This window comes from Gymnoscopelus microlampas (genome assembly GCF_963454915.1).
Source record: "Gymnoscopelus microlampas genome assembly, chromosome: 13".
NCBI classification, from domain to species: domain Eukaryota; kingdom Metazoa; phylum Chordata; class Actinopteri; order Myctophiformes; family Myctophidae; genus Gymnoscopelus; species Gymnoscopelus microlampas.
Genome location: NC_139950.1, coordinates 45,193,471 through 45,216,598, shown reverse-complemented (window position 1 = coordinate 45,216,598; position 23,128 = coordinate 45,193,471). Strand labels below are relative to the sequence as shown.

General features: G+C 42.3%; 1 protein-coding gene across 1 annotated transcript in view; it reads left to right on the top strand.

Annotated features, from left to right (window-relative positions):
* The window catches only part of ptk7b (protein tyrosine kinase 7b), a 138,448-nt gene extending 116,191 nt beyond the window's left edge, over positions 1-22,257 (top strand). Inside the window, exons 8-20 of the mRNA XM_084076880.1 lie at positions 2,093-2,229; positions 2,358-2,493; positions 4,592-4,711; positions 5,684-5,833; positions 6,556-6,703; positions 9,814-9,941; positions 12,298-12,501; positions 13,496-13,657; positions 14,887-15,119; positions 16,086-16,166; positions 17,921-18,072; positions 18,565-18,743; positions 19,556-22,257. Coding sequence (XP_083933006.1) covers positions 2,093-2,229; positions 2,358-2,493; positions 4,592-4,711; positions 5,684-5,833; positions 6,556-6,703; positions 9,814-9,941; positions 12,298-12,501; positions 13,496-13,657; positions 14,887-15,119; positions 16,086-16,166; positions 17,921-18,072; positions 18,565-18,743; positions 19,556-19,716 — 1,991 coding nt within the window. The 3' untranslated portion in view covers positions 19,717-22,257. The remainder of the gene's footprint in view (positions 1-2,092; positions 2,230-2,357; positions 2,494-4,591; positions 4,712-5,683; positions 5,834-6,555; positions 6,704-9,813; positions 9,942-12,297; positions 12,502-13,495; positions 13,658-14,886; positions 15,120-16,085; positions 16,167-17,920; positions 18,073-18,564; positions 18,744-19,555) is intronic.
* The last annotated feature ends 871 nt before the right edge of the window (positions 22,258-23,128 follow it).

Here is a 23,128-nt window from a genome sequence, read left to right as displayed (position 1 = left end):
TTTTCGTTTTTAAAAAATGGGCCAAAAACGGTCCGTACCGTTTATGGCACATAACGCATAGCTTCTCAAAAACGGTCCAGACCATTTTTGGCACTCAAAGTGTTAAAAGGTGCATGTGGGTGCGTGTGTGTATCATAAACACACAAATGTGAAGCCGAAAAAGCTACCGTTAAAATGATATTGAATCTGGCCTGAACAGCTGGCGTTGCGGTCCAATGTAGCCTGTCGAGTCCCGACCCGGTTCAAGTCCCGGGTTCCGACGGCCTTTTGTTGCATGTCTCTCCCCATTTCCTGTCAGCCTACTGCTTTATTTTTGGGCTCTCATGCCTTTATTGATAAATAAAAAATGCATGAAAGCCCAAAAATAAATCTTAAAAAAAAGGTTTATTGAATCTGCAAAAATAGTGATATTTCTAGCATCTTCTGACCTCAGACTTCTGTGGCATACAGAGTCGCCGTTTTAAATAGCCATTGTCCCCATTTAAAAACCATGTCGCCACACATCTGTGATACGTTGTAATCAGTCACTAACGTATTGTATTGACACAGGGGAAAATGCAACACCATATGCCAAAACTTAGCACTCCAAAACAAACACAGACAGGATCTTTATTGTTACTTGGTTTTGGGTGGTAGCTTTCTCCCTGCTTTAGAGCCATTGCCAAATTTAAATCTTTTCCTCTGGTCTTTAAGGATGTGGAGATTGTTTGCATGCCTTCATTTCCTCCTGTATTGATTACTGTAATTGCCTTTGCATGGGAGTCAGTCAGCCGTCTCTATGTCAGCTGCAGTCGCTCCGCTCCTGACTTGAACTATGATGAGGAAACGTATTTCCACTCTACTGGCCTCTCTTCACTGGCTACCTGTTTTAACCCATTAAGACCTGGAACGCATCTGTGTGTCATTTTTTTGATTTCTTTGGCTATTAAAAAATAGCCGATCTACAAGCTCATAGCGCATTGCTATTTTCGAAAATCGTGATTCTTTTTTTTGCAAATCTTTCAATATATATATATTTTTAAAGCGAACATTTTTAACTAAAATCTTTGCTTCTAGGGGGTCCCTGGAAGAGCATATTTTGAGATGGGGGTCCGCGGCCAAATACATATAATTTTGGGGGTCTTTGACATGAAAGAAGTTTGAGAACCACTGATAGTATAGCAACATAGGTTTTTTTCAAAAGAACTGTCAAGGATTTAGAAGACATTTGTAGAATCCCCAGAAGCAAAGATTTGCACAAATGTTCACGATTTAAAAAAAATAGCAGATATACAAGCTCATAGCGCGGCACTCGGTGCCGCGCTATGAGCTTGTAGATCTGCTATTTTTGAATAGCCAAATAAATCTTAAAATGACGCACAGCTGCGTTCCCGGTCTTAATGGGTTAATACAGAAGTAGTTCAAAGTTCATGCAGTAGTTTAAAGTTTTAGTATATATATATATATATATATATATATATATTTTTTTTTTTTTTTTAAACGTCTTGGTTTGGCAACATAGTTTTATCTCCGAATAGTATACCTCTATTGTACCTCTTGACCACTTATAGATCCACTAACCAGTTACACCACAGCCCCAAGGCTTTGAAATAAGTTACCCCTTTACTTTAGGTCTTCCCCTTCCATCATCAACACTTAATCCCATCTTAACCACTAAAACCCTCTAGCCTTAGTGAAACGGACTTGAGTTTCAATTGTACTCTGACCACTTTTTTCCATCTGCACCAAATCTCTTTGCCAAAAATAGCCGACTGTGACTTGTTTTGAGCTTGTAGATCTGCTATATTACTGTTGTGTTTGCCTTAAGATTTGCATTGTCTTAATTTTTTTTTGTTTTTTTATCTGAGATATTTGATATTTTTTATTTTATTTGTAACTGTTTTTACTGATTTGACTTATATTTATTGTATAGTACTCTAGTCAACACTTTTTAAATACAACTGACTTGGTATGCTTTTACGATACTGCAGGTAGCAACATTGTGACCAGTGAAATTCTCGAAATCAGGACACATATCTTCCAGTGCTAATATAAGTGTGTGTGTGTGTGTGTGTGTGTGTGTGTGTGTGTGTGTGTGTGTGTGTGCCCACAGCGGCCCCAGTATGGGTGATGAAACCCATGGACAGCCAGTTGGAGGAGGGTAAACCAGGCTACCTTCACTGCCATGCTCAGGCCAACCCCGAACCTGAGGTCACCTGGTTCCGTAATAACATCATGATCACGCCAGAGGTCAGCCCCCCACGCACGCGCACACACACACACACACACACACACACACCTTGCAGCACACACTTCAACTCCTTAAGGATCTAATTTATCTCTGTTTCTCCCTTTCTCTCTCTGTTGCCTCGAACCAGGACTCTCGTTTTAAGCTCTTCCCCAACGGCACCCTGCGGATCAACAACGTGGAGGTGTATGACGGCCAGGTGTACGGCTGTGAGACCAAGACAGAGGGCGGCCGACTGTCTGGACAAGCAAGAGTCGGTGTCCTCGGTAAAGCTTAGAAGTTTATCATGAAATAAGATTGCATGTGATTTAACATTCAGTGTCTGAATAACTACACAGCAGAACCCCGCATCATACTATAATTCTAGTAACCTCTGTAGTAGTGGTGAGTACGTGAGTGAAGATACCCGGTTCTCCTCACTGGCTGGACCAATTGCTCTGATTTTGCACACAGCCATTGACCATTACCATCTGAACGCAACTGTGAAGCCCGTTTTTCAATTTCATCAAATCTCAGCTTCTTATTAGCGTTTCTGTGTCAAACACTGTCGCCATGGTTACGGGGCTGCCCAGCTATGGGACGAACTGCCTCCCGGGTTGCCAGATCATGTGCGTATATCCCCCCACGGATGCGCTGCGCCGACCGGGTATGGTCTAGTTGTAAATAATGTAACAGAGAATAAATATTAGCAATGAGGAGAATTTTTTACAGCAAATTTTGATTACACTTTTTTAGTCGACTAAATCTACAGTTCATTTAGTCGACTAAAATGTATTTTTGGTGGGCCGTGATGCCGTTGTAATGGCTGATTCTCACTTAGCTGCATGCCGAAAATAGCAGATCCACAAGCTCACAATGCGTCGCGCATCGATGCGTTGTGAGCTTGTAGATCAGCTATTTTTGTTCTGTGACACCCGTGCGCTCCCATGATGACTTGTCTTAGTTCTACTGGATCTCTTCTCCACTAGTCCCTCACTAACATTTTTGTCTGTTCTTTATTTGTTGACGAACCAGATTCAGTGACAGAAAGTGTGTTTGAGTAACCACACAGCAGAATCCTGCATCGTAAATAATTTAACCCGAGAAAGTGTATAAATGAATTAGCAGTCAGGAGTTTACTGTTTATGTATGTGTGTAAAACTGTCTTTCACATGTGATTTCTGGGTCTTCTCAGAACAGAGAAGCTCTTTGTTTTGTCTCTTTTGGGAACACCCACTGAGGCATTAAATATGAGCCAATATGCAGGTGGTGCCTTATCAGATCCTTCAATTTTGAACACTCTATCTCTGTGTTAAAGTTCCTATCTACACCGCTCTACTATGCAAGCTGATGGTGATGGATGGGCTGACATGACACTATTTTGTCTGGCCCAATCTCCCATTGTTTATATGATCACAGTTCCCGATAGGCCGCTCGATCATGCTGTATGTGCGCGTTCTGCAAATGTCAACCAAATGTGTCTGAGCACGACTCCAGAGTGTCACTCATTTGCAGTGGTGGAAAAAGTACTCAAATGTTTTACTTAAGTAAAAGTATCAATACTGCAATGTAGAAATGACTCTGTTAGGGCGCGCTCCCACCGCACTTTTATTTTACCTCTGGGGCAGAATCTGCCAATGCTTTGTCAATGCAAATGCGTGGATTCTTGGAAAAAATCCGCAAGACCAGGAATCCACGCATTTGCATTGACAAAGCATTGGCAGATTCTGCCCCAGAGGTAAAATAAAAGTGCGGTGGGAGCGCACCCTTACAAGTAAAAGTCCGGATTCAAAATTTACTCAAGTAAAATTACAAAAGTATTGGCATCAAAATGTATTTTAAGTACCAAAAGTAAAAGTACTCGTTATGCAGAATGTCCCAAGTTTTCAAATGTATGAAAATCTTTTGAAAATAGCAGATCTACAAGCTCACAATGCGTTGCATCGCGACACATTGTGAGCTTGTAGATTGGCTATTTTCAAATGGCCGAAATGTATATAGGACTGAAGTGGTTAATGCATGTTTTAATCAAAATATACAACGTAACTAGTTGCTAAAGCTTTCAAATAATTGTAGTGGAGTAAAAGTACAATATTTTCCTCTGAGATGTAGTGGAGTAGAAGTAAAAGTACTGAAAACTGGAAATACTCCAGTAAAGTAAAACATACCTCAAAATTGTGCTCAAGTACAGTTCTTGAGTAAACGTACTTAGTTACTTTACACCACTGCTCATTTTGTGTACTGGAGTGTGAGGAGTGCACAAAAGGGGTCTTTGACATGTGGTGAAAACCCGCCCCCCCCCCACCCTTCTCCTGTGTTTGCTGTGTGTTGTTAATTATAACGTGTGTTTTCACTTATGTGTGTGTGTGTGTGTGTGTGTTACAGAGAAGCTAAAGTTCACTCCGACCCCCCAGCCTGCACAGTGCCTGGAGCTGGATAAAGAGATGAACATCCAATGCTCGGCTACAGGCAGGGAGAGGCCTACCATCCGCTGGACCAAAGCAGGTGTGTGCTCTATGCTCTATTAGCTTAATGTGCAACATTGTTTTCTCAGTCAATAGTAAACAAACCAACATACAGTATAAATGTATACAGGGTATCCGCACATTTCTAAAGTTACAATTTAATGAATTGTCAAATAATACGTAAGAATGAGACAAACATTGTGAAAATAGCCGATCTACAAGCTCACAACGCCTCGCAGTGTGAGGCGTTGTGAGCTTGTAGATCGGCTATTTTCACAATATTTGTCTTTGAAGCTGAGTCAAACTAAATGTAATGCCTACAATTCCAAATGCTTGTCAGGGTGGGGGGTCCCCGGTTCAAATATGATTCTTTTGGGGGGTCACAGCCTCAAACGTTTGGGAACCCTTTCTCTACTGCAGTTCTCCAGCTCTTATAGAGACACGGTGTAGCCCAACCAAGCATGTACCCTTGTTAGCCTGAAAGCCTAATTTAATCTAGCCGGAAATGGAAGATTTTTCAAGTGAAAATCGTGATGCATCGTACGAAGTATCAATTACACATAACCGCTTAAGCCCTATTTTCGACTAAGTTATATGACTGTGTGGCATGGCAAAAATTGCCAATCCGCAAGCTCTGCTACGCTTTGTGAGCTTGTAGATCGTCTATTTCGTGCCATGTTTTAGCTTTTCCGTTCCTCTCCTATGCCTATATTCTTCTGACTGAAGTAGCTCTTTCAAAATGCCTCCGTCTCCAAAGCACGGCTCAGTACTCACCATGGTAAATCCTATTTGTACAAGGACCTACGAAGAGACATGCTCAGAATATGTAGTAGGCCGTGAGCTGGATTTATCATCCTGGATCATGATTGCCTTCATTTGCATGGGGCTATGAGGGGGCTACTATTTAATCCTTCCATGCAGCGTCTGGCTCACCCTCCCGCAAACCCTCTCCTGTGGGCCCCTCTCTCTGTGTTTTAACACTGCGTTTGTGTCTCTCTGGTGCCCCCTGCAGACGGAGGGGAGCTGCCTCCCCGGTTGGAGCAGAAGAACGGCCAGCTCCACTTCACCAAAGTCACCAGGAGTGATGCCGGCAACTACACCTGCATCGCCTCCAACAGCCTGCAGGGGGAGATCAGGTCCTTGGTCTCCTTCACTGTCGCAGGTAAAAAAACACTTCTCTTTTCTCATAATGGTACACTGGCTGCAACTATAGATTATTTTCTTAGCGATTATTCTATTGTTTACTATTTCAATTAATCGAATAATTGAGAAGCATTTTTTTTTAAATATTGTATACTTGTTTGTTTACGTTTTGTATGTATAAAATAATCAGTTAACCACTTAAGCCCTAGTTTATATACTTTGTCACATAATGGTGCAGTGCGAAAATTGTGAGAATAGCCGACCGGCGCGCTGTGAGCTTATAGATCTGCTACCGGGAACGCATCTGTGTAACCACTTAAACATTATTTTATACTTTGGCTATTCAAAAATAGCAGATATACAAGCTCATAGGGCGGCACCGAGTGCCGCCCTATGAGCTTGTAGATCTGCTATTTTTTTTAAATCTTGAAAATTTGTGCACGTCATATATATTTTTAAAGCAAACATTTTTTATTAAAATCTTCGCTTCTGGGGGGTCCCTGGAACAAAACATTTTCAGATGGGGGTCCGTGGCCAAATACATACAATTCTGTGTGGTCCTTGACATGAAAATGTTTGAGAACCACGGATATAGAAACTTACGTTTTTCAGAAAACTGTTGGGATTTAGTAGACATTTTGTAGAATCGGAACCTCAGGCCTTAATGGCTTAAAAGGTGTGTGTGTGTGCAATCAATGCATAATACGTTTGTTTGTGTGTTTGTTTGTTTGTGTGTTTTAGTGTACATTCGCTTTAAGCTGGAGCCAGAGAACACCACGGTGTACCAGGGCCACACGGCCATCCTGCACTGTCAGGCCACGGGGGACCCTGAACCTCACATCACATGGATGGTCAAAGACAAGGTGCTGGACTCCAACAAGAACAGGAGGTAAAGAGGACATGTGCATTTTCATTGACGAAAACTTTTTTTTTTTTATCATTTCACCCCTTGTACAGGGTTCCCACGGTCATGAAATTCCTGGAAATATTTTGAAATTTGAAAAACTGTTTTCCAGGCCCTGGAAAAGGTTTGGAATTAATCAAATGTTTTGGAAACTCTTTGGCCATCGTCTGTTACTTCTGTCCATCTTTGGCCATCGTCTGTTACAACTGTTACTTCTCAGGATTCAAATTCTAAAATGGCAAAAGTATCAGATCTACAAGCTCAAAACGCGTCGCTTCGCGCCGCGTTTTGAGCTTGTAGATCTGCTACTTTTGATGCTTTGGTGTGACGCTGTATGATTTACAAAAAAACACAAAAAGTTAAAATACGGAGATAAGAGGTTTCTGCCCGACAGCAACGAAATACATCGTTTTTGTCTTAACGTTACGTGAAAGATCCGTGTAAAACGCAGTGTTACTTGATACGTTGTTAGCTTGTAGATCTGTTCTTTTTGTCACGTGACACCTTCACTCGAGTCTGTCTTGGGGCGTTGATGGCACACTGGTTTAAGAGTCTCATTATTGCACTGTATGATTTCTATAGTCCTGGAAATGGGGTAAAATACTTTAGAAAAGTTATGGAAAAGTTTTGAAAATTCATTGTTAAAAATTGTATGCTAACTGAAGTCATATCTGCAGTTTCTCACATATCAGACCTTTTTATCTCCACCAGGCAAAGATATTGCATTCAAACGTGTGTGTCTGTGTGTGTGTGTGTGTGTGTGTGTGTGTGTCTATGCAAGCCTATGTATGTCTGTCGCAATTAATCTTGCAATCTACCAGGTGTATCAGTGTCATATTTCTTGTGCACGCTACCCAGGAGGCCAGTGACCTCAATTCATGAATATATATATTTTTACCAGTCAATGACAACTTCGAATTTTTGTGAATTAATCATCCCAGAGCAATCGTCCCTGCAGACCACGGGACGTGCGTCCTGCGAGGCTATGCCAATCGGGCGCAAGCTGTCCCTTTGGCTCATGGGATCGACACTACTATCCAATTATAAGCCCTCCTGTCCTTCCAGCTCATGGGATGTACCGGTACTAGTCAATTGCAGTCCTCTGCAATATGCCAGGACAAGCCAAAGCTCCAGACTGAAATGCCAACTCAGTCATAGTTGCATTGTAGTTGTTAATCTCTGCATGAAAAACAATAGTTTTACGCGAATACCTCGGCCACACCAACAACATTGTTCTTGTGAAGTCATTGTGTCCTTATTGGTGACTTTATTGGTTAATAAAGATTGCTGTGTCCGTTTAGAGACGAGCCGACTGTTAACTGTCCCACTGCCTGGTGTTGCCTAACATCCCTCTCACGTTGAAAGCATGCAAAGCTGCATTTGCAAGTCTAAATGCAGAACAGCTGAAACAGCTTTCCGCTGCAATAGTCCATGTTGATGAAGCAGTATCGTGCCAACTCGGCATGATGCTGTTTCATCAACGTGCATGAAACAAACGGTACGTGTCAAATGTTGAGCTTTGCACGGACGTGCCTGGCAGGACATTATGCTGAGGTCTGCTATTGCAGGGGTTTTCAGCTCAGAATCCAAAGGAGAAATGTGTTGTCTCCCTGGGACCCAAACTTACAAAGCACATTATGAATTAAGCCCCGTTTCAGAAATAGTGAAAATCTACAACAAGTTGCATTGTTGAGAGCTTGTAGAAGATGTCTGAAAGTCTTCAGTAATTTTTCTGCAGGAACCCTAGTGGATACCGGTCCATCCATATATGCTACATCTGGACTGTGAATTGCCTCCAGGCTATAGCATTAGGTTTTTCCTAGAGATGACAGCATGCCACACTACTTTTCATTGTGTTTACAGACAAAGATTTAGTCTCCATACAGCCTGTCTACTCTGGTTGCACCATAATGATGTAATGACAGTCCATCATTATAATGTTTTACCTCCATTGCATGACATGCAGAACCCTAGAACATTGTCATCACACATGCGCCAGTCAGATAGAACGTTGGAGAGAGATTGTGTGGTCGGCACACAATCCATTTCTCCACCGGTGTGCCCCAGCAATTCAGACGTTTTTAAGTTAATGACGTTTCTTGTGAACACCATACTGTTGTATGATGCAGTGGTTCAACTCCATCTGTATCTATCATTGATGTAGTGGCTCAATCGCTTTACTAAGTGCAACATTGCTATATTAGGCACAAAAAAAAAGGTAGTCGACGAACATTTTTCGTGTTAGTTTTAGTTGACAAAATCAACACTGCTTCTCAGAGTTAATTTAACTCATCCACTGCCTCTGACGTAAAAAACGTAATTTTTTCCAATTACCAAACCTGCCACTGACGTAAAAAAACGTAATTTTGCTTAATCATTTTTTAAAACAAGATCTCAACGTCCTTCATCTCTCGATACGACACATTTCATTGTAGCACACCCGGATACGGAAATACGTCATATCAAAGATTTTCGCTCCCGCCCACTTCCTGTTTGGGTTCCGCTTTCAAACGGCTTTTTCTCGGCTTTGCATTTCTCCGCCGCGGAACACTGTTTCGCATCGCTCTTTTGAAACTGCTACTGCTGCAAAATGGAATGTCGCCGATTGAAAATTTCTTCTCTGGGCCACTCACACAACTACCCTGTGTGTCTACAAACAGTTGAACACGCGATCATAAGGGATTTAGCGAGGTCTGTGGCGAGGTGGAAAAAGAAAGTGAGTTTTCCGTTCAAATGGCCATGCATGGTGTTTAACGCTGGGCTGGAGGAGAAGGGCTCCGCCCCGGCCGTAATGTTTGTTGTCTGAGCGGCGTGCACGACTCGGCTGTGTGTTTAGAAACGACTGGAATTGCGATCATAATTTTAAAAAAAATTGTGAATTTTTAAACAATTTTATAAAAAACACTAATCGCTGGCAGTGGGCAAACACAGCCAGAATATAGGTCTGGCAGTGAATGAGTTAAGTGAGTGTTACAAATGGATCAATTAGCAGTGAGGATTTTACTGTGTGCCACATTGTGCATGTTGAGTGGCCTGCACATATCACAACCATCATTTGGCACCGCTCTGAACGTTTCTCCCTCTTTATCTGTCAGGTTCCAGAAGATGCCCAACGGCTCCCTGGTGATAAGTGATGTCACCACAGACGACACGGGCAGGTACACATGTGTGGTAGGAAACAGCTGCAACATCAAGGACCGCGCAGCACAGCTCTATGTAGTCGGTACGTTTGACACACACACATACCGTAAACGCACACATACATTGCACACACTGGCATGTATGCATAGCTTATGCCTGTGGGTATGCACACTTGTCACTTACTGTAGAACTGTTGAGAAATACTGTACATCCATGCACGCACACACACAGACACACACACACACACACACACACACACACACACACACACACACACTCAAACGTACAGTACACACACACCTAGACATGCACCCACACACAAAGACACTCGCACCCAGTACAACAACTGTGGTGTAATCGTGCAGCCTGTCCACTTTACTTTACTCCACTTAACTTAACACTTTAACTACTTATCTTTCAGTCACCTAAACTGTCACTGAAGCTGATGGTGTAGAGCAGGGGTTTTCAACAGGTGGTCCGTGGACCGCTTGTGGTCCATGAAGGTATTGCATGTGGTCCCTGACCATGTTGCAATATGTTTTTTTCTTCTTGTTCCATGGAACAGTGCATATTATCGACCTGGTGACCTATGATGACATGTCAATGTTGTCAGTTTCTGGGGTCAAGCGGTCAAGAAATTCCACAGAAAAGGGAATTAGAATCTCAAGAAGGGGAAGTGTACAGGATTGCCTGATGGAGTCGTCATTATTAGGAAATGTGGCCATATAATTGCATGTGTCTGTGTAGTCCATGGACCACTGATTGAGAAACAGTGGGATGTATTATGGGATGCATGCGCATTGCATACAGTAGCAAGTGTTAGCAAAGCACTAATCTTAGCTCTAATCTCACCCAACACAACAGTGGTCCCCAGGTTGATTCTCAATCAGGGTGGTGGTCCCTGGTTCACAATCAGTTGAAAACCCCTGGTGTAGAGTTCATAATAATCACTCGCTTCTTCTGTCATGTCAAGTTCAAATAAAAATAAAAGAACCAAAAAGGGAATTCCTCTACTTTCATATGAAATGAAAAAACTAAAATGCTAAACATATCACTGCATTCGGTAACATTTATGTAAAGAACACAGTACGCAAGGACACACATGCACACTTGCGTGTGCACACACCCACACACACAACAAGCCCATTGAAATACCTGCATGATCTTGCTAGATTACAAACACTGTTCCCCACACAGTGGGCGTAAGCCATGATCACGAGTGGCAGATGAAGACATTAATTAAAACCACATCCCTTTAGCTAGCCATCACTCCTGACAGGCTAATAACCATGTCTACATTTGTGACGCCAGGGCTGTCGCTGACGTGACGGGATTTGGTGGAGGTCCTTGATCTAATAACGCTTCTTTTTCACTCTCTGTGCTCCCTTGTGTGCTGACTGATGCCGAAAATAACAGTCTCTCTCTCTCACACACACACACACACACACACACACACACACACACACACACACACACACACACACACACACACACACACACACACACACACCGTTAGAAGTATCCCACATTAACCAATTTTCCCCTCCCCAAAGTTAGCAGAAGGTATTCCCCGTGAAGAAGGTTACTGTCTTGAGACCAAATTGAATTTGGGTGTTTTGTTGTCATAGCTCTTCGAGGTCAGTATAGCCATGATTTATGACAGAAATTCCAGGAGCATTTTTTTTTAGGAGTCAGACTGTCCTGACCCAAGGCAGCTGGGAGTGTGTTTTTTTTGTTGTTGTTGCAGTTAATCTGGTTGATATCATATGACTGATGTGAATGATATGAAGTGAGCTGCATGCATTCATTCGTTTTCAGCATAATCAAGAAAGGTTGGCCGATATTTACTAAATTAAAAGTGGGATATTACTCAAGATATTATTCAGAAACAATCGGTAATGATGATCAAAATCTAAATTATATCAATATATCTCAACTCTACTTATGTCATTTGTTTTGTTTTTTGTCATTAAAGTATTTATTTATTTTCCAACAAATAATACATGACATAAAAGACAAAGACCAAAAACACAACAGTAAAATAAGAATACATTTAGGGAAAAAACCCGACTTAAACACAACAAAAACAGGCAGTCATAACTAAGCTAAGTGGACAACACCCCCCCACACCCCTTTACTATCAATTGTGATTATATCAATTGTGATTTATTTCAACATATGATTAATGCAACAAGCCCTTTATATACAAAAATAAATAGTCCCATACTAAATGGAACTTCCCTTTTACATTGTTTTTCCTGGCAACCAGATATTCGTAAGATGCAGTCTCAGTCATAAGTTGAGTGCCACTTGAATTTGTTAACTTTTTTAACCCAACTGTGTAAAACTAATTTAATATTACGCTCTCTTTAACATTTGACTCTGAGGGTTACAGCTAACCACAATGTTTGTGTATGTGCTTAATTCTTTCCTAACAGAGAAACCAGCGCAGACGCATGACATTGAGGATGAAAAGGCTCCCTACAAGATGATCCAGACCATTGGTCTGTCCGTGGGCGCAGCAGTGGCTTACATCATCATAGTGCTGGGGCTCATGTTCTACTGCAAGAAGAGACGCAACGCCAAGAGACTGCAGAAAGGCCAGGATGGAGAGGAACCCGAGATGGAGTGCCTCAATGGTGGTACGTATGGGTGTGTGTGTGTGTGTGTGTGGGGGGAGCACATGTGAAGTGTCTTATTTAGACGTTTGTGAAATCAGGCACTGAGGTCATGTGGGTGGCTGACTTTACCTTCAACTTTCTTACTATGTTGTTACAAAGAGATCATTGTGGAACATTTGAGTGCACTTGCTGCCATCTTGTGTTCATCTTGTGTAATGCATGAAATGTGAGTCAGACAGTTTATGTGCAGCAGTGTTGATTTTGACAGCAAATTTTGATTTAGTTTTAGTCATAGTCTTTTGAGTAAAATTCTATTTATTTTTAGTCATATTTTAGTAATCTGAAATGTTTTAGTTTTTGGCTATTTTTTGTCGACTAAATATAAGAGTATAGTCGACTAAATCTACAGTCGATTTAGTCGACAAAAGTGTATTTTGGCTTGTCATGATGCCGTCGTAATGGCTGATTTTACACTTGGTTGCATGCTGAAAATAGCAGCTCTACAAGCTCACAATGCGTTGCAGCGCAACGCGTTGTGAGCTTGTAGATCTGCTATTTTCAGAGCGCAACACCCGAGCGCAAACAAACATAAAATGACTTGTCTTTTAGTTCTACTGGATCTCTTCTCCACTAGTCCCTCACTAACATTTTAGTCTAGTTTTTATTTGTTGACGAAATTGTCAATATATTTAGTCTTAGTTTTAGTCATCATAGCTTTAGTTTTCAGTGTAGTTGTAGTAAACGAAATCAACACTGATGTGCAGGGCCTTTCTTAACCACTTCTTTGCCAAAAATAGCCAATCTGCTATTTTTCACAGAGTGGACATAAATGAAGAAATTACAAGAATAAATCATTATTATGACCTAGTAAATGTATTTACATGTTTATTACCTTGCTTAAGTACCTGTTACACTAAGCAGGCTACCCAGCAGAGATTTTGATCCACTGCCATATAGTCCCAGCTACAAGTTCATTGACATTAACCCTGTGTGATGTGTGTTGTGTATTGACCAGGCGGGCCAGTGACGCAGAACGGCCACACCACCGCTGAGATCCAGGAGGAGGTGGCGCTCACCAACATGGGCACCACGGCCTCCACAGAGAAGAGGCACAGCCACAGCAACAACGACAAGCTCCAGTTTCCCCGGGCCAACCTTACAACCATCACTACCCTGGGTATGTGTGAGCCATATGATAGACCAGCAGTAAGACAGTTTGTAAGGTCAAAGGTAGCAGAGGGTGTTGAGTGTGGTGTGTTTGGTGTCAGTGGAGAGCTGTGACATAATAGTTAGAACGTTGTGTCAGAGTTCAGCCCCACCCTGCAGGGAGAAACACAGGTTCTATGACCAGAAACACTACAGGTTCATGTCCATGAACAGAACAAAGAAATACAAATAGATACAATACAAAAGATACGGTCTTCCACAGTTCACTCTAGAACTTTGTCAACCAAGGCCTGAAGTTCATTAATGATACGTAGCTTGCGAGGTTAGTTCAGGCAGTATGCACTCGAGAGGTTACACACACATGCTCATTACTATGTGGGTGTATACAGTGTTATGCAAGACCCATACGTCATACACTGACGTGGAAATCAGCTGATCAATTTGGACGGGTTACTTAAGCTCACCTAAATCTGCGTTCCTTCCGCTTTATGTGTTCCTGGTTTGTTGTCATGCGGCAGTTTGCTCCCACCGCCACCCCAGCACCACCAGTGGGCTCTGCTATTGGTTCTGTTCCCCATGGGGGTTATTGTATAACTATCTCCCTGCTCTTAATGGTTAATTATGGTTGTCTAATTGTGCTGAGCAGGGAGAAATGTGTAGCAGAGCATGAAAGCCAAGATAAAATATTACATCCACACTTCATTCTGTAATATTGGTTCAATCTATTCGTGAGTTATCTGACTGAACTTCATTTAACCCATTGAGACCTGGAACTGTCTCATTTTTAGATTTGAGCTAAAAGGCATTATTTTACACTTTGGCTATTCAAAAATAGCAGATATACAAGCTCATAGCGCGGCACCGAGTGCCGCGCTACGAGCTTGTATATCTGCTATTTTTGAAAAATCGTGAAAATGTGTGCAAATCTTTGAATATATATTTTTTTAAAGCGAACATTTTTAACTCAAATCTTTGCTTCTGGGGGGTCCCTGGAACAAAATATTTTGATGGGGGTCCGTGACCAAATACATATATTTTTGGGGGTCCTTGACATGAAAAAGATTGAGCACCACTGATATAGAAACATACGTTTTTCAGAAAACTGTTGAGATTTAGGAGACATGTAGAATCGGCTTCAGGTCTCAATGGGTTAAAATGTAATTTGTTTCAAATGTGTAATTTCTGGTAGTAGACTGCTCATTCGCTTTGTGTTCTGGGTTGTTTCATGTGCTATAACAGGTAAAGGGGAGTTTGGCGAGGTGCTGCTGGCCAAAGCCAAGGGCATCGATGAGGGCGAGGAGGAGACAGTGGTGCTGGTGAAGAGCCTCCAGACCAGAGACGAGCAGCTCCAGTCGGATTTCCGCCGCGAGGCGGACATGTTCGCCAAGCTCAGCCACGCCAACATCGTCCGTCTGCTGGGCCTCTGTAGGGAGGCAGAACCCCACTACATGATCCTGGAGTACTATGACCTGGTAAATACACAGAAAGGGGGATTACAGTAGATGGGTCTATTGGAGGGTTCTTCAACATTTTTCAGGCCAAGGACCCCCTAGCTGAGAGAGAGAGATGAAGCAGGGACCCCCACTACATGTTGTATAAAATGATATTGCAGATTAAACTTTCTCAGAGATTCATTGTTTGACAGCGCGATCATCAGTGTATTTTGGATTCATGATAATATGTATTTTTCAGACATTTAACCACTTAAACTTTCAATACTTAGTATAACTTGACCTTTCACTCTGTACTTAGTCTGCTCTATTTTCCCTCTACACCAAACCTCTTTGCCGAGAATAGTAGATCTACAAGCTCTGCAAGGCGTTGTGAGCTTGTAGATCGGCTAATTTTGGCTAAAGTTCTCCTCAGAATAGGGATGCTAGGGTTCAAGTGGTTAAAGTAAAAAACGGATTCCTATCACACAAATATTTGGCGGACCCCCTGTAGTAACTCTGAGGGCCCCCTAGGGGTCACGGACCCCCTGGTCTATTGGGTCTGGGTCTGTTCCTACTCTTTATTATTACTGTGGGTCCTGGGATTGTTAATCATTATGTGCAATAACGGAGTAGATCCGAGAAGACCCGTGATCAGTGGATAAACGCATGAAGTGCTAACTACGCTGACCTAGGATCAGATTTTACCAGTGCGAAATAAGAGAGGGAGGGGGGGGGGGGGTTGAGCTGTGTGCCTGCGAGTTGCATCTGAGCAGAGGAAAGGTGCACGGTAAAGATGGATCTGTTATTTGTGAATATCTGGGTCAGTTCTGTAATATCTGATCCCGGAATGAATTTCATGGGTCCATTAGGGTTCGGGTCCGCATACCAATTCATAATTCATCTGGTTATGCCAGAACTCTACCCCCCCCCCCCCCCCCCCCCCACACACACACACACACACACACACAAGAGTATTTCATTCTTTTCTTTTTTTTATGATTTTAGGGCGACTTGAAGCAGTTCCTTAGGATCTCCAAAAACAAAGATGAGAAGATCAAGTCTCAGCCTCTCAGCACAAAGACCAAAGTGAGTGTTACTGGTATCTATGAATATTTAGTGGTTCTCAGCTCTACTCCTCTGCTACCCCAGTGCTGTTGGTTTTATGTACCCAGACTTATTGACAAAAGATGAGATGAGGCCGCACAGCTCTTAGCCACGATGCAAAAGTTTCTTTAAAAATAAACCAACGTTATGACAGTTAAGTCTTCCTCAGGTTTTAACAGAGAATGAAAGCATGGGTGAGAGCGTCCCAGAAATATGTATATTTTTGTATATTGTTGTTGTATACTTTTTTATTTATTATTTAGATATGAATGATGACATGATGAAACGTGCACAATTCACTGTCGCACTGAAATAGTGTGTTGGTTACTTGTCAGTAATGGGTAATTAATAATTACTCAATCTACCCATCAGCATTGGGTGGAGTGGATAATTACTAATTATCTAATTGTCCACCCCACCCAATGCTGATGGGTAGATTGAGGACACTCCCATGTAATGACTTCACCTTTGTCCCAGTCCCTTTATAAGTGATTTCATTCTCTGTTAGACCCTGAGGCAGTGTTAATTTTGTCGACTAAAAGACTAAGGTTTTTGATATTTAGTCGACTAGACTAAGGCTAAACATTTTCAGAAGACTAAAGTAGGACTAAAACTAAATGGTGTGTTATTCAAAAGACTAAGACTAAATCTAAATTTGCTATCAAAATGAACACCTGCCCTGAGGAAGACTTTACTGTCAAAACTTTGGTTTCTTTTTAAATAAACTTTTGCATAGTGGCTAAGAGCTGTGTGGCCTCATCTCATCTTTTGTCAATACTGTTACCTGCCGTGGACCAGCACCTCATCAACACAGGTGTACGCTCCCTCCTCTGTGTTTGCCATACACCCAGACTTAACACATAGAATTGGCTGCAAAATCAGTAGTACCTCAGGGCATTGGTTCTCAAAGTGGGGTCCGGGGACCCCCAGGGGTCCTTGGGGGAGTTCTAGGGGGTCCCCAGCTAAATGATAGTTAGGAACCAAATGAACCCTTATGGGTCTGTAACTCTGAGAGTGTACAAATGAGGGGTCCGTAGCATAATGCATGTCAAACTAGGGGGTCCTTCCAATTAAAATGCTTGAGAATCACTAGCAGAGCCGTAAAAATCTTCTCTTATGGGGGGTCCCTGCATGGCATATCTTTTCAAATAGGGGTCCGCGGGCTAATAAGTGTCAATTCGGGGGTCCTTGACAAGAAAAAGTTTGAGAACCACTGCCTTAGGGGTCCCAGGCATCAGGAGTTCAGAACCACTGACGTATTAATCTCTCAAGAACAGATTCTGCTCTGTCCGTCGATCCTTCCCCCCTTGAAACGAACCGAAACAATAGCGTCCGCGGAGCAGACAAAACCACGGAAAGATATTCACATTTTAACTTGCTCTTTCATCATAGAAACAAGTGGGCTTATAACCAAAACGATCCATGTTCTCTGGGAGAAGTGGTGTTAGTGTTCCGTGTAGAAATATTGTTAGTGGGAATGAAAACATAGTCACACCACCGGAAGTGATGCGCTGAAGGCAGACCAAATCCCCGGTTTCCTTGCGCACGGGTGTTACGTTGTCATTGTCCCAGAGCTAACTGAGATAGAACAAAGAGCAGAGGTCGCTGTTTTTCCTTTTCAGTTGGCGATGGGTTCCCAGATTGCTGACGTATAAATCTCCATGCACATTGACACTGTACCACCGTGTCGTGCAGCTTTTTTCTCCGCCCTTCAACGTTCCATTCTCTCCCTCCAGGTTTCCATCTGTGCCCAGGTGGCTCAAGGGATGGAGCACCTGTCCAATCACCGCTTCGTTCACAAAGACCTCGCTGCCCGGAACTGCCTGATCAGCGGCCAACGTCACGTCAAAGTGTCCGCCCTCAGCCTCAGCAAGGACGTGTACAACAGGTGATGGTCTCATCTGAACATGAACTTTAAAATGTGAATTACTTTAATCCACGAATAGTACACTGGACTATGCGTTGATGACAGCCAATGTGATAATAAATCACTTACAGGGATTGTTCATCCCCAAAATGACTTTTTTTCTATGGATTCATGGATATGTTTTAGTTTTTGTCGCATTCCTAAGCCAATAATTTGATGACCGGCAGTGGTTCCTGTAGGAGACACAAAGAGTCTCCTTTGTGTCTCCTACCGAAACCGCTGCCTACCGGTCCGCTGGTCATCAAATTATTGGCTTAGGAATGCGAGAAAAGCTAAAAAATATCCATGAATTCAAGTCTCCATGGGGTGACTAATCCATAGAAACAAAATGTAATAATGAATTATCCCTTTCAAGTCCTATGTTAAATTCACAGATATTTGTGTTGCCGCTTTCTGCTGGTAAAAGCGTGCTAATCTCCTCTTTATCTCTTTATCTCTCCATCTTTTATGAAGTGAGTACTACCATTACAGACAAGCATGGATTCCCCTGCGCTGGCTCCCGGCCGAGTCTGTGTTTGAGGACGACTTCTCCACCAAGTCAGACGTGTGGGCCTTTGGAGTGCTCATGTGGGAGGTGTTCAGCCTTGGGGAACAGCCGCACACCAAACTCACTGATGACGAGGTGCTGGAAGGTCAGTATAATAAAGTCCACGCCGATGATTCTGCGATGCAACAAGCTTAAAAGACCCACACAAGTCTTTGTTTGGTTCATGTTTTTTTCCCACAAACCTGATCCCACTAATATGCTCGTCAGCTGCTCGCCGGTCCACACAGCTTGACTCATCATTCTCCCTGATTCTCATCTTTCCCCAACACATTTATCCTACAATTCAAGGCATACCAGCGGCGAGACATAGTATCTGGCATCAGGCCTTGTAATTTCGATGAAAATTGTGATGCCCTTATACGGTATACGTGTATGCAATTCAAACATTCATGTCTTCTTAGCCAATATTAACTTAAAGGACGACTTCACCCATTTTCAACCTATCTTTATATAATAGGTCCTCACTAATGCTCATGATAATATGGTACAATTTTTGTGTACTAGGGCTGTGGACAGTTCAGAAACCCGCCTGGTAGTCACTGGTAGGCGGTTTTCTGAAGTGTCCATGGCCCTGCTAGGAGACACAGACCAAGTGCAATTTTTTTTTACCATTTTATCATGACTATTGGTGAGGACCAATTATATGAAGATAGTTGAAAATGGGTGAAGTCGTCCTTTAATTAATCAGGTTCAGGTTCAGTAACATTTTAGTGACTTTGGAGAAAATGTGAAGAAATACAAAATCTAGTTAGCGGAGGAAATCTGTCAGTTTGTGTAAAATACATGGATAAAGCTGTGATTAGACAATAGCATGTATTTATTAGCAGTGGTACGGCCCTTTTTAAGCGTACTGGATGCATTTTAACCGTTGTGTCTCGGCTGGTTCTTCTCCTCCAGGCCTGCAGGCGTCGAAGCTGAAGCTAGCCGTTCCAGACGGCTGCCCTTCCAAGGTCTACAAGCTCATGGCTCGCTGCTGGGCGTCCAGCCCCAAAGAGCGCCCCTCCTTCAGCGAGATTGTCCACGCTCTGGGAGAGCTGCCCTCCGACAGCAAGGTCTGAGGGGACCTGGAGGCCCCCCCCCCCTCGCATCAGAGGGGACTTTTATTGGTCAACCCTCCAAACAAAGACAGAAATGCTGGATTTAATAAGTCTTATACATTTCAGGGAGGAGGGTGGAGGAGAAACGAAACAAAAACTTTTCTATGTATTTCAAAAGAAAAACTAAAGTGTGTGTGTGTGGATAAGAGAAGACTTTTTTTTGCTATACCAATGGAAACGCACTGTTTGTTGGTGTGAATGGCCTCTTGTTGAGCAGTGCCAGGAGTTTACACTTGCCTTAACTGCAGCATGGAAGACTTATCCCTTTGCAGACCCCTTTTTTTGTGGTTCCACTTTGACCCTGTATTGCCTGTAGACCACCCCCGATCCCCCCTTTCTCAGGGCCTGTCTGTCCCAGTGACACTATCCAGTGAAAACCAAGAACCACAGTGCCCCCACACCCAGCACCTACCCTACCCACCCACCTACCTGGACCTGTTTTTCCGCAAACCTGCAGGGGAAGTCAAGATGAGGCACTGGGATGAATAGCCATTATGGTTTCAAAAGATTGTGAAGACCTATTGAATCCTAGAATCATTTTTTTCCCTGTAGCCTCCTCGGTGCATTTCCTTGATGAAAAGAAAAAAAGATTGATGAAAAGAAAAAAGATTGATGAAAAAGTGGCATTTCTTGTGACTTCGGCTAAAAGGAGCTTTGTTCGCACCTGGGCATATAAAGTGAGACTGTTTCCGATTGGCTTGCCTGAACATAATGTTTCCCCCACTGCCAGCTCCACGCCGCCGCTTACAACCCAATCCTGGAGGAGACTCTAAGCTACTCTGTCCAGTAGGCGGTGCTGTACTACTACATACTGGACCCCCCACCACCCCCCACCTCTTCTGTACAACACTCCCAACTTGAATTCACAGCCTCCAGTGTGTGTGAGTGTGCTGTGCCCACTGTGCTATTCCTATGTAGCCCCATCACGAACCTCTCCCTCCGCTATACAGCTCAGAGATGAGGGTCCACTGGGCTTGCTACTGAAATCGGTGGAAACAACGGCAACACCTTTTTTTGCCACGTCGTATCCAAAACCTAAAGGTAGTCCCTTAACCCATTACGGCCTGAGTCCGATTCTTAAAATGTTTTCTAAATTCTAACAGATTTTTGAAAAAAATATAAAAAATATTTTTTCACGATTTTTCAAAAATAGCAGATCTACAAGCTCATAGCGCGTTGTAGATCTGCTATTTTTGAATAGCCAAAGAAATCTAAAGTGACACAGATTTTGTTCTGGAAAATCCTCAAACATCTGTAGAATTAGGGGACTGCCTTTAATTTTTGGATACGATGTGGCGAAAAAGGGGTTGTCGGTGTTAGGCCGATTCCGGTAGCAAGCCCAGTGGAACCTCATCTCGGAGATGTATAGCGGAGAGAGAGGTTCGTTCCTATGGGAGGCTAATTCCTATGATGCAGTATATATAACAAGCAAATATCAGGGTACTGTGTAAAGCACAAGTGGATGGGTGGGGTTTTTGCATGAAGGTTTCATTGTCTGTTACACTTGCATTTAATGACTGGGATAACTCATGTCTCAATTTCTTCTCCGTTATATCACTTCATGAACAAAAAAACAAAAAAGCAACAACGATCAAACAAGTTTATAGCCAAGGAATATATTGGAGTCTGTGCCAGTGTGTGGGTGTGTTATTTTTTTTATGAGTGTCCTCTGTTCTCATATACATTTGAGGTGCTTAATGGTCACTATCTTAGGGCAGGAAGACCTAATAATAGACCAACATGAACATTGTTCAGTTCATTCACCGTGTTGTCACCGTTACAGGTTCGAGTCGGTGAACCCCGGCATCCATTTATTTTCTCCTCCTGAGGTCCAATCAATACTATCTGGTCCAGTTATTTTGTGCAATGTTACAAAGCGGATCAATCCCACCGGGCGATGTGTACATAATGTAGAAGCCGTGCACTAACTTCACTTAAAAAAAAAGAATATCCCTCTTTTCTCTATCACGTTGTGTAGAAGGAACGTGCAGGTGCCTGTTTATGTATCATGAAGGTCCTGTCTTTTTTTTGTTGTTCTTATTTTTTTTACGGAGTGTTTATAATAGTAAAGGTACTCTCTCTCTCTCTCTCTGATCACATAAAGTAGTTACACTATTACAGTATATCCAGTGTCATGACTCATCATCTCAGTTCATGTTCAGTGCGGTTACCAGCTGAATATATTAACACTAAATACAAATGAGGTTTCAAAATAAAAGTGTGACAAACTAGTCACCAGTACTCGTTTAAGTGCCTGGCAAATGAAGGATTATCGTAACTTGTTTCCTCTCCCTTTTTTTTTTACAATATCTAATCAAATTGCAATGGCCTTTTTTTGTTTTATAAACTTGTTTTTATACTTATTGTTTTTAGTGTACAATATTTTGTTTTCTATGAACGCTAGGCACTCACCACCTAGTCCTCTTTTTTTTTATCCGCTTCAGCAAAATGTTCACAGTAATCACAATTATATACATGCTGCTGTCAATAAACGTTCAGTGTTTGTAACAAGTGTGTAACGTGTTTCATTCATGGCGGTCGATCACAACTATGTGTCACATGTGGTACACCATATCATTGATACCATCATGCTATACAAACAGGGCTGTTAGCAATACCATGTCCCCCAAGACCTGAAGCCGATTCTACAAACGTCTTATAAATACCAACAGTTTTCGGAAAAACGCATGTTTCTATATCTGTGGTGCTCAAACCTTTTCATGTCAAGGACCCCCAAAATGATATGTATTTGGCCGCGGACCCCCATCTCAAAATATTTAGTCCCAGAAGCAAAGATTTTAGTTAAAAAAGATTTGCACACATTTTCACCATTTTTCAAAAATAGCAGTTATACAAGCTCGTAGTGTGGCACTCGGTGCCGCGCTGTGAGCTTGTAGATCTGCCATTTTTAAATAGCCAAAGTGTAAAATAATGCTTTTCTTTAGCTCAAATAAAAAAAAATGACACAGATGCGTTCCAGGCCTTAAAGGGTTAACACTTAATTGATTCTAGATAGGACTCATTATTGAAGCGGTCAGAGAGGGATGTTTTGACCTTTTTGGGTGAATTTCTCTCACTTATCTCACATTGTAATAACACCTATGCAACCAATCAATCTAAAACTGTAAATACCAGCCATACTGTAGGTCATACATGGGCAACTGGCCCCCCCCGGGGGTCACATGCGGCCCTCACCTTCACTTGATGCGGCCCGCAGGTTAATATATCGGAATACTGATATATTGATTTCAGCTGTTCCAATTCCACACATGCAATCATGACCCGCTTTAATTACTTCAATCTATATTTAATGACTTTTTTTATGTCCAATATATTTGTATTTAAGTTCATAAAGTTAACTTAAATAACTAAA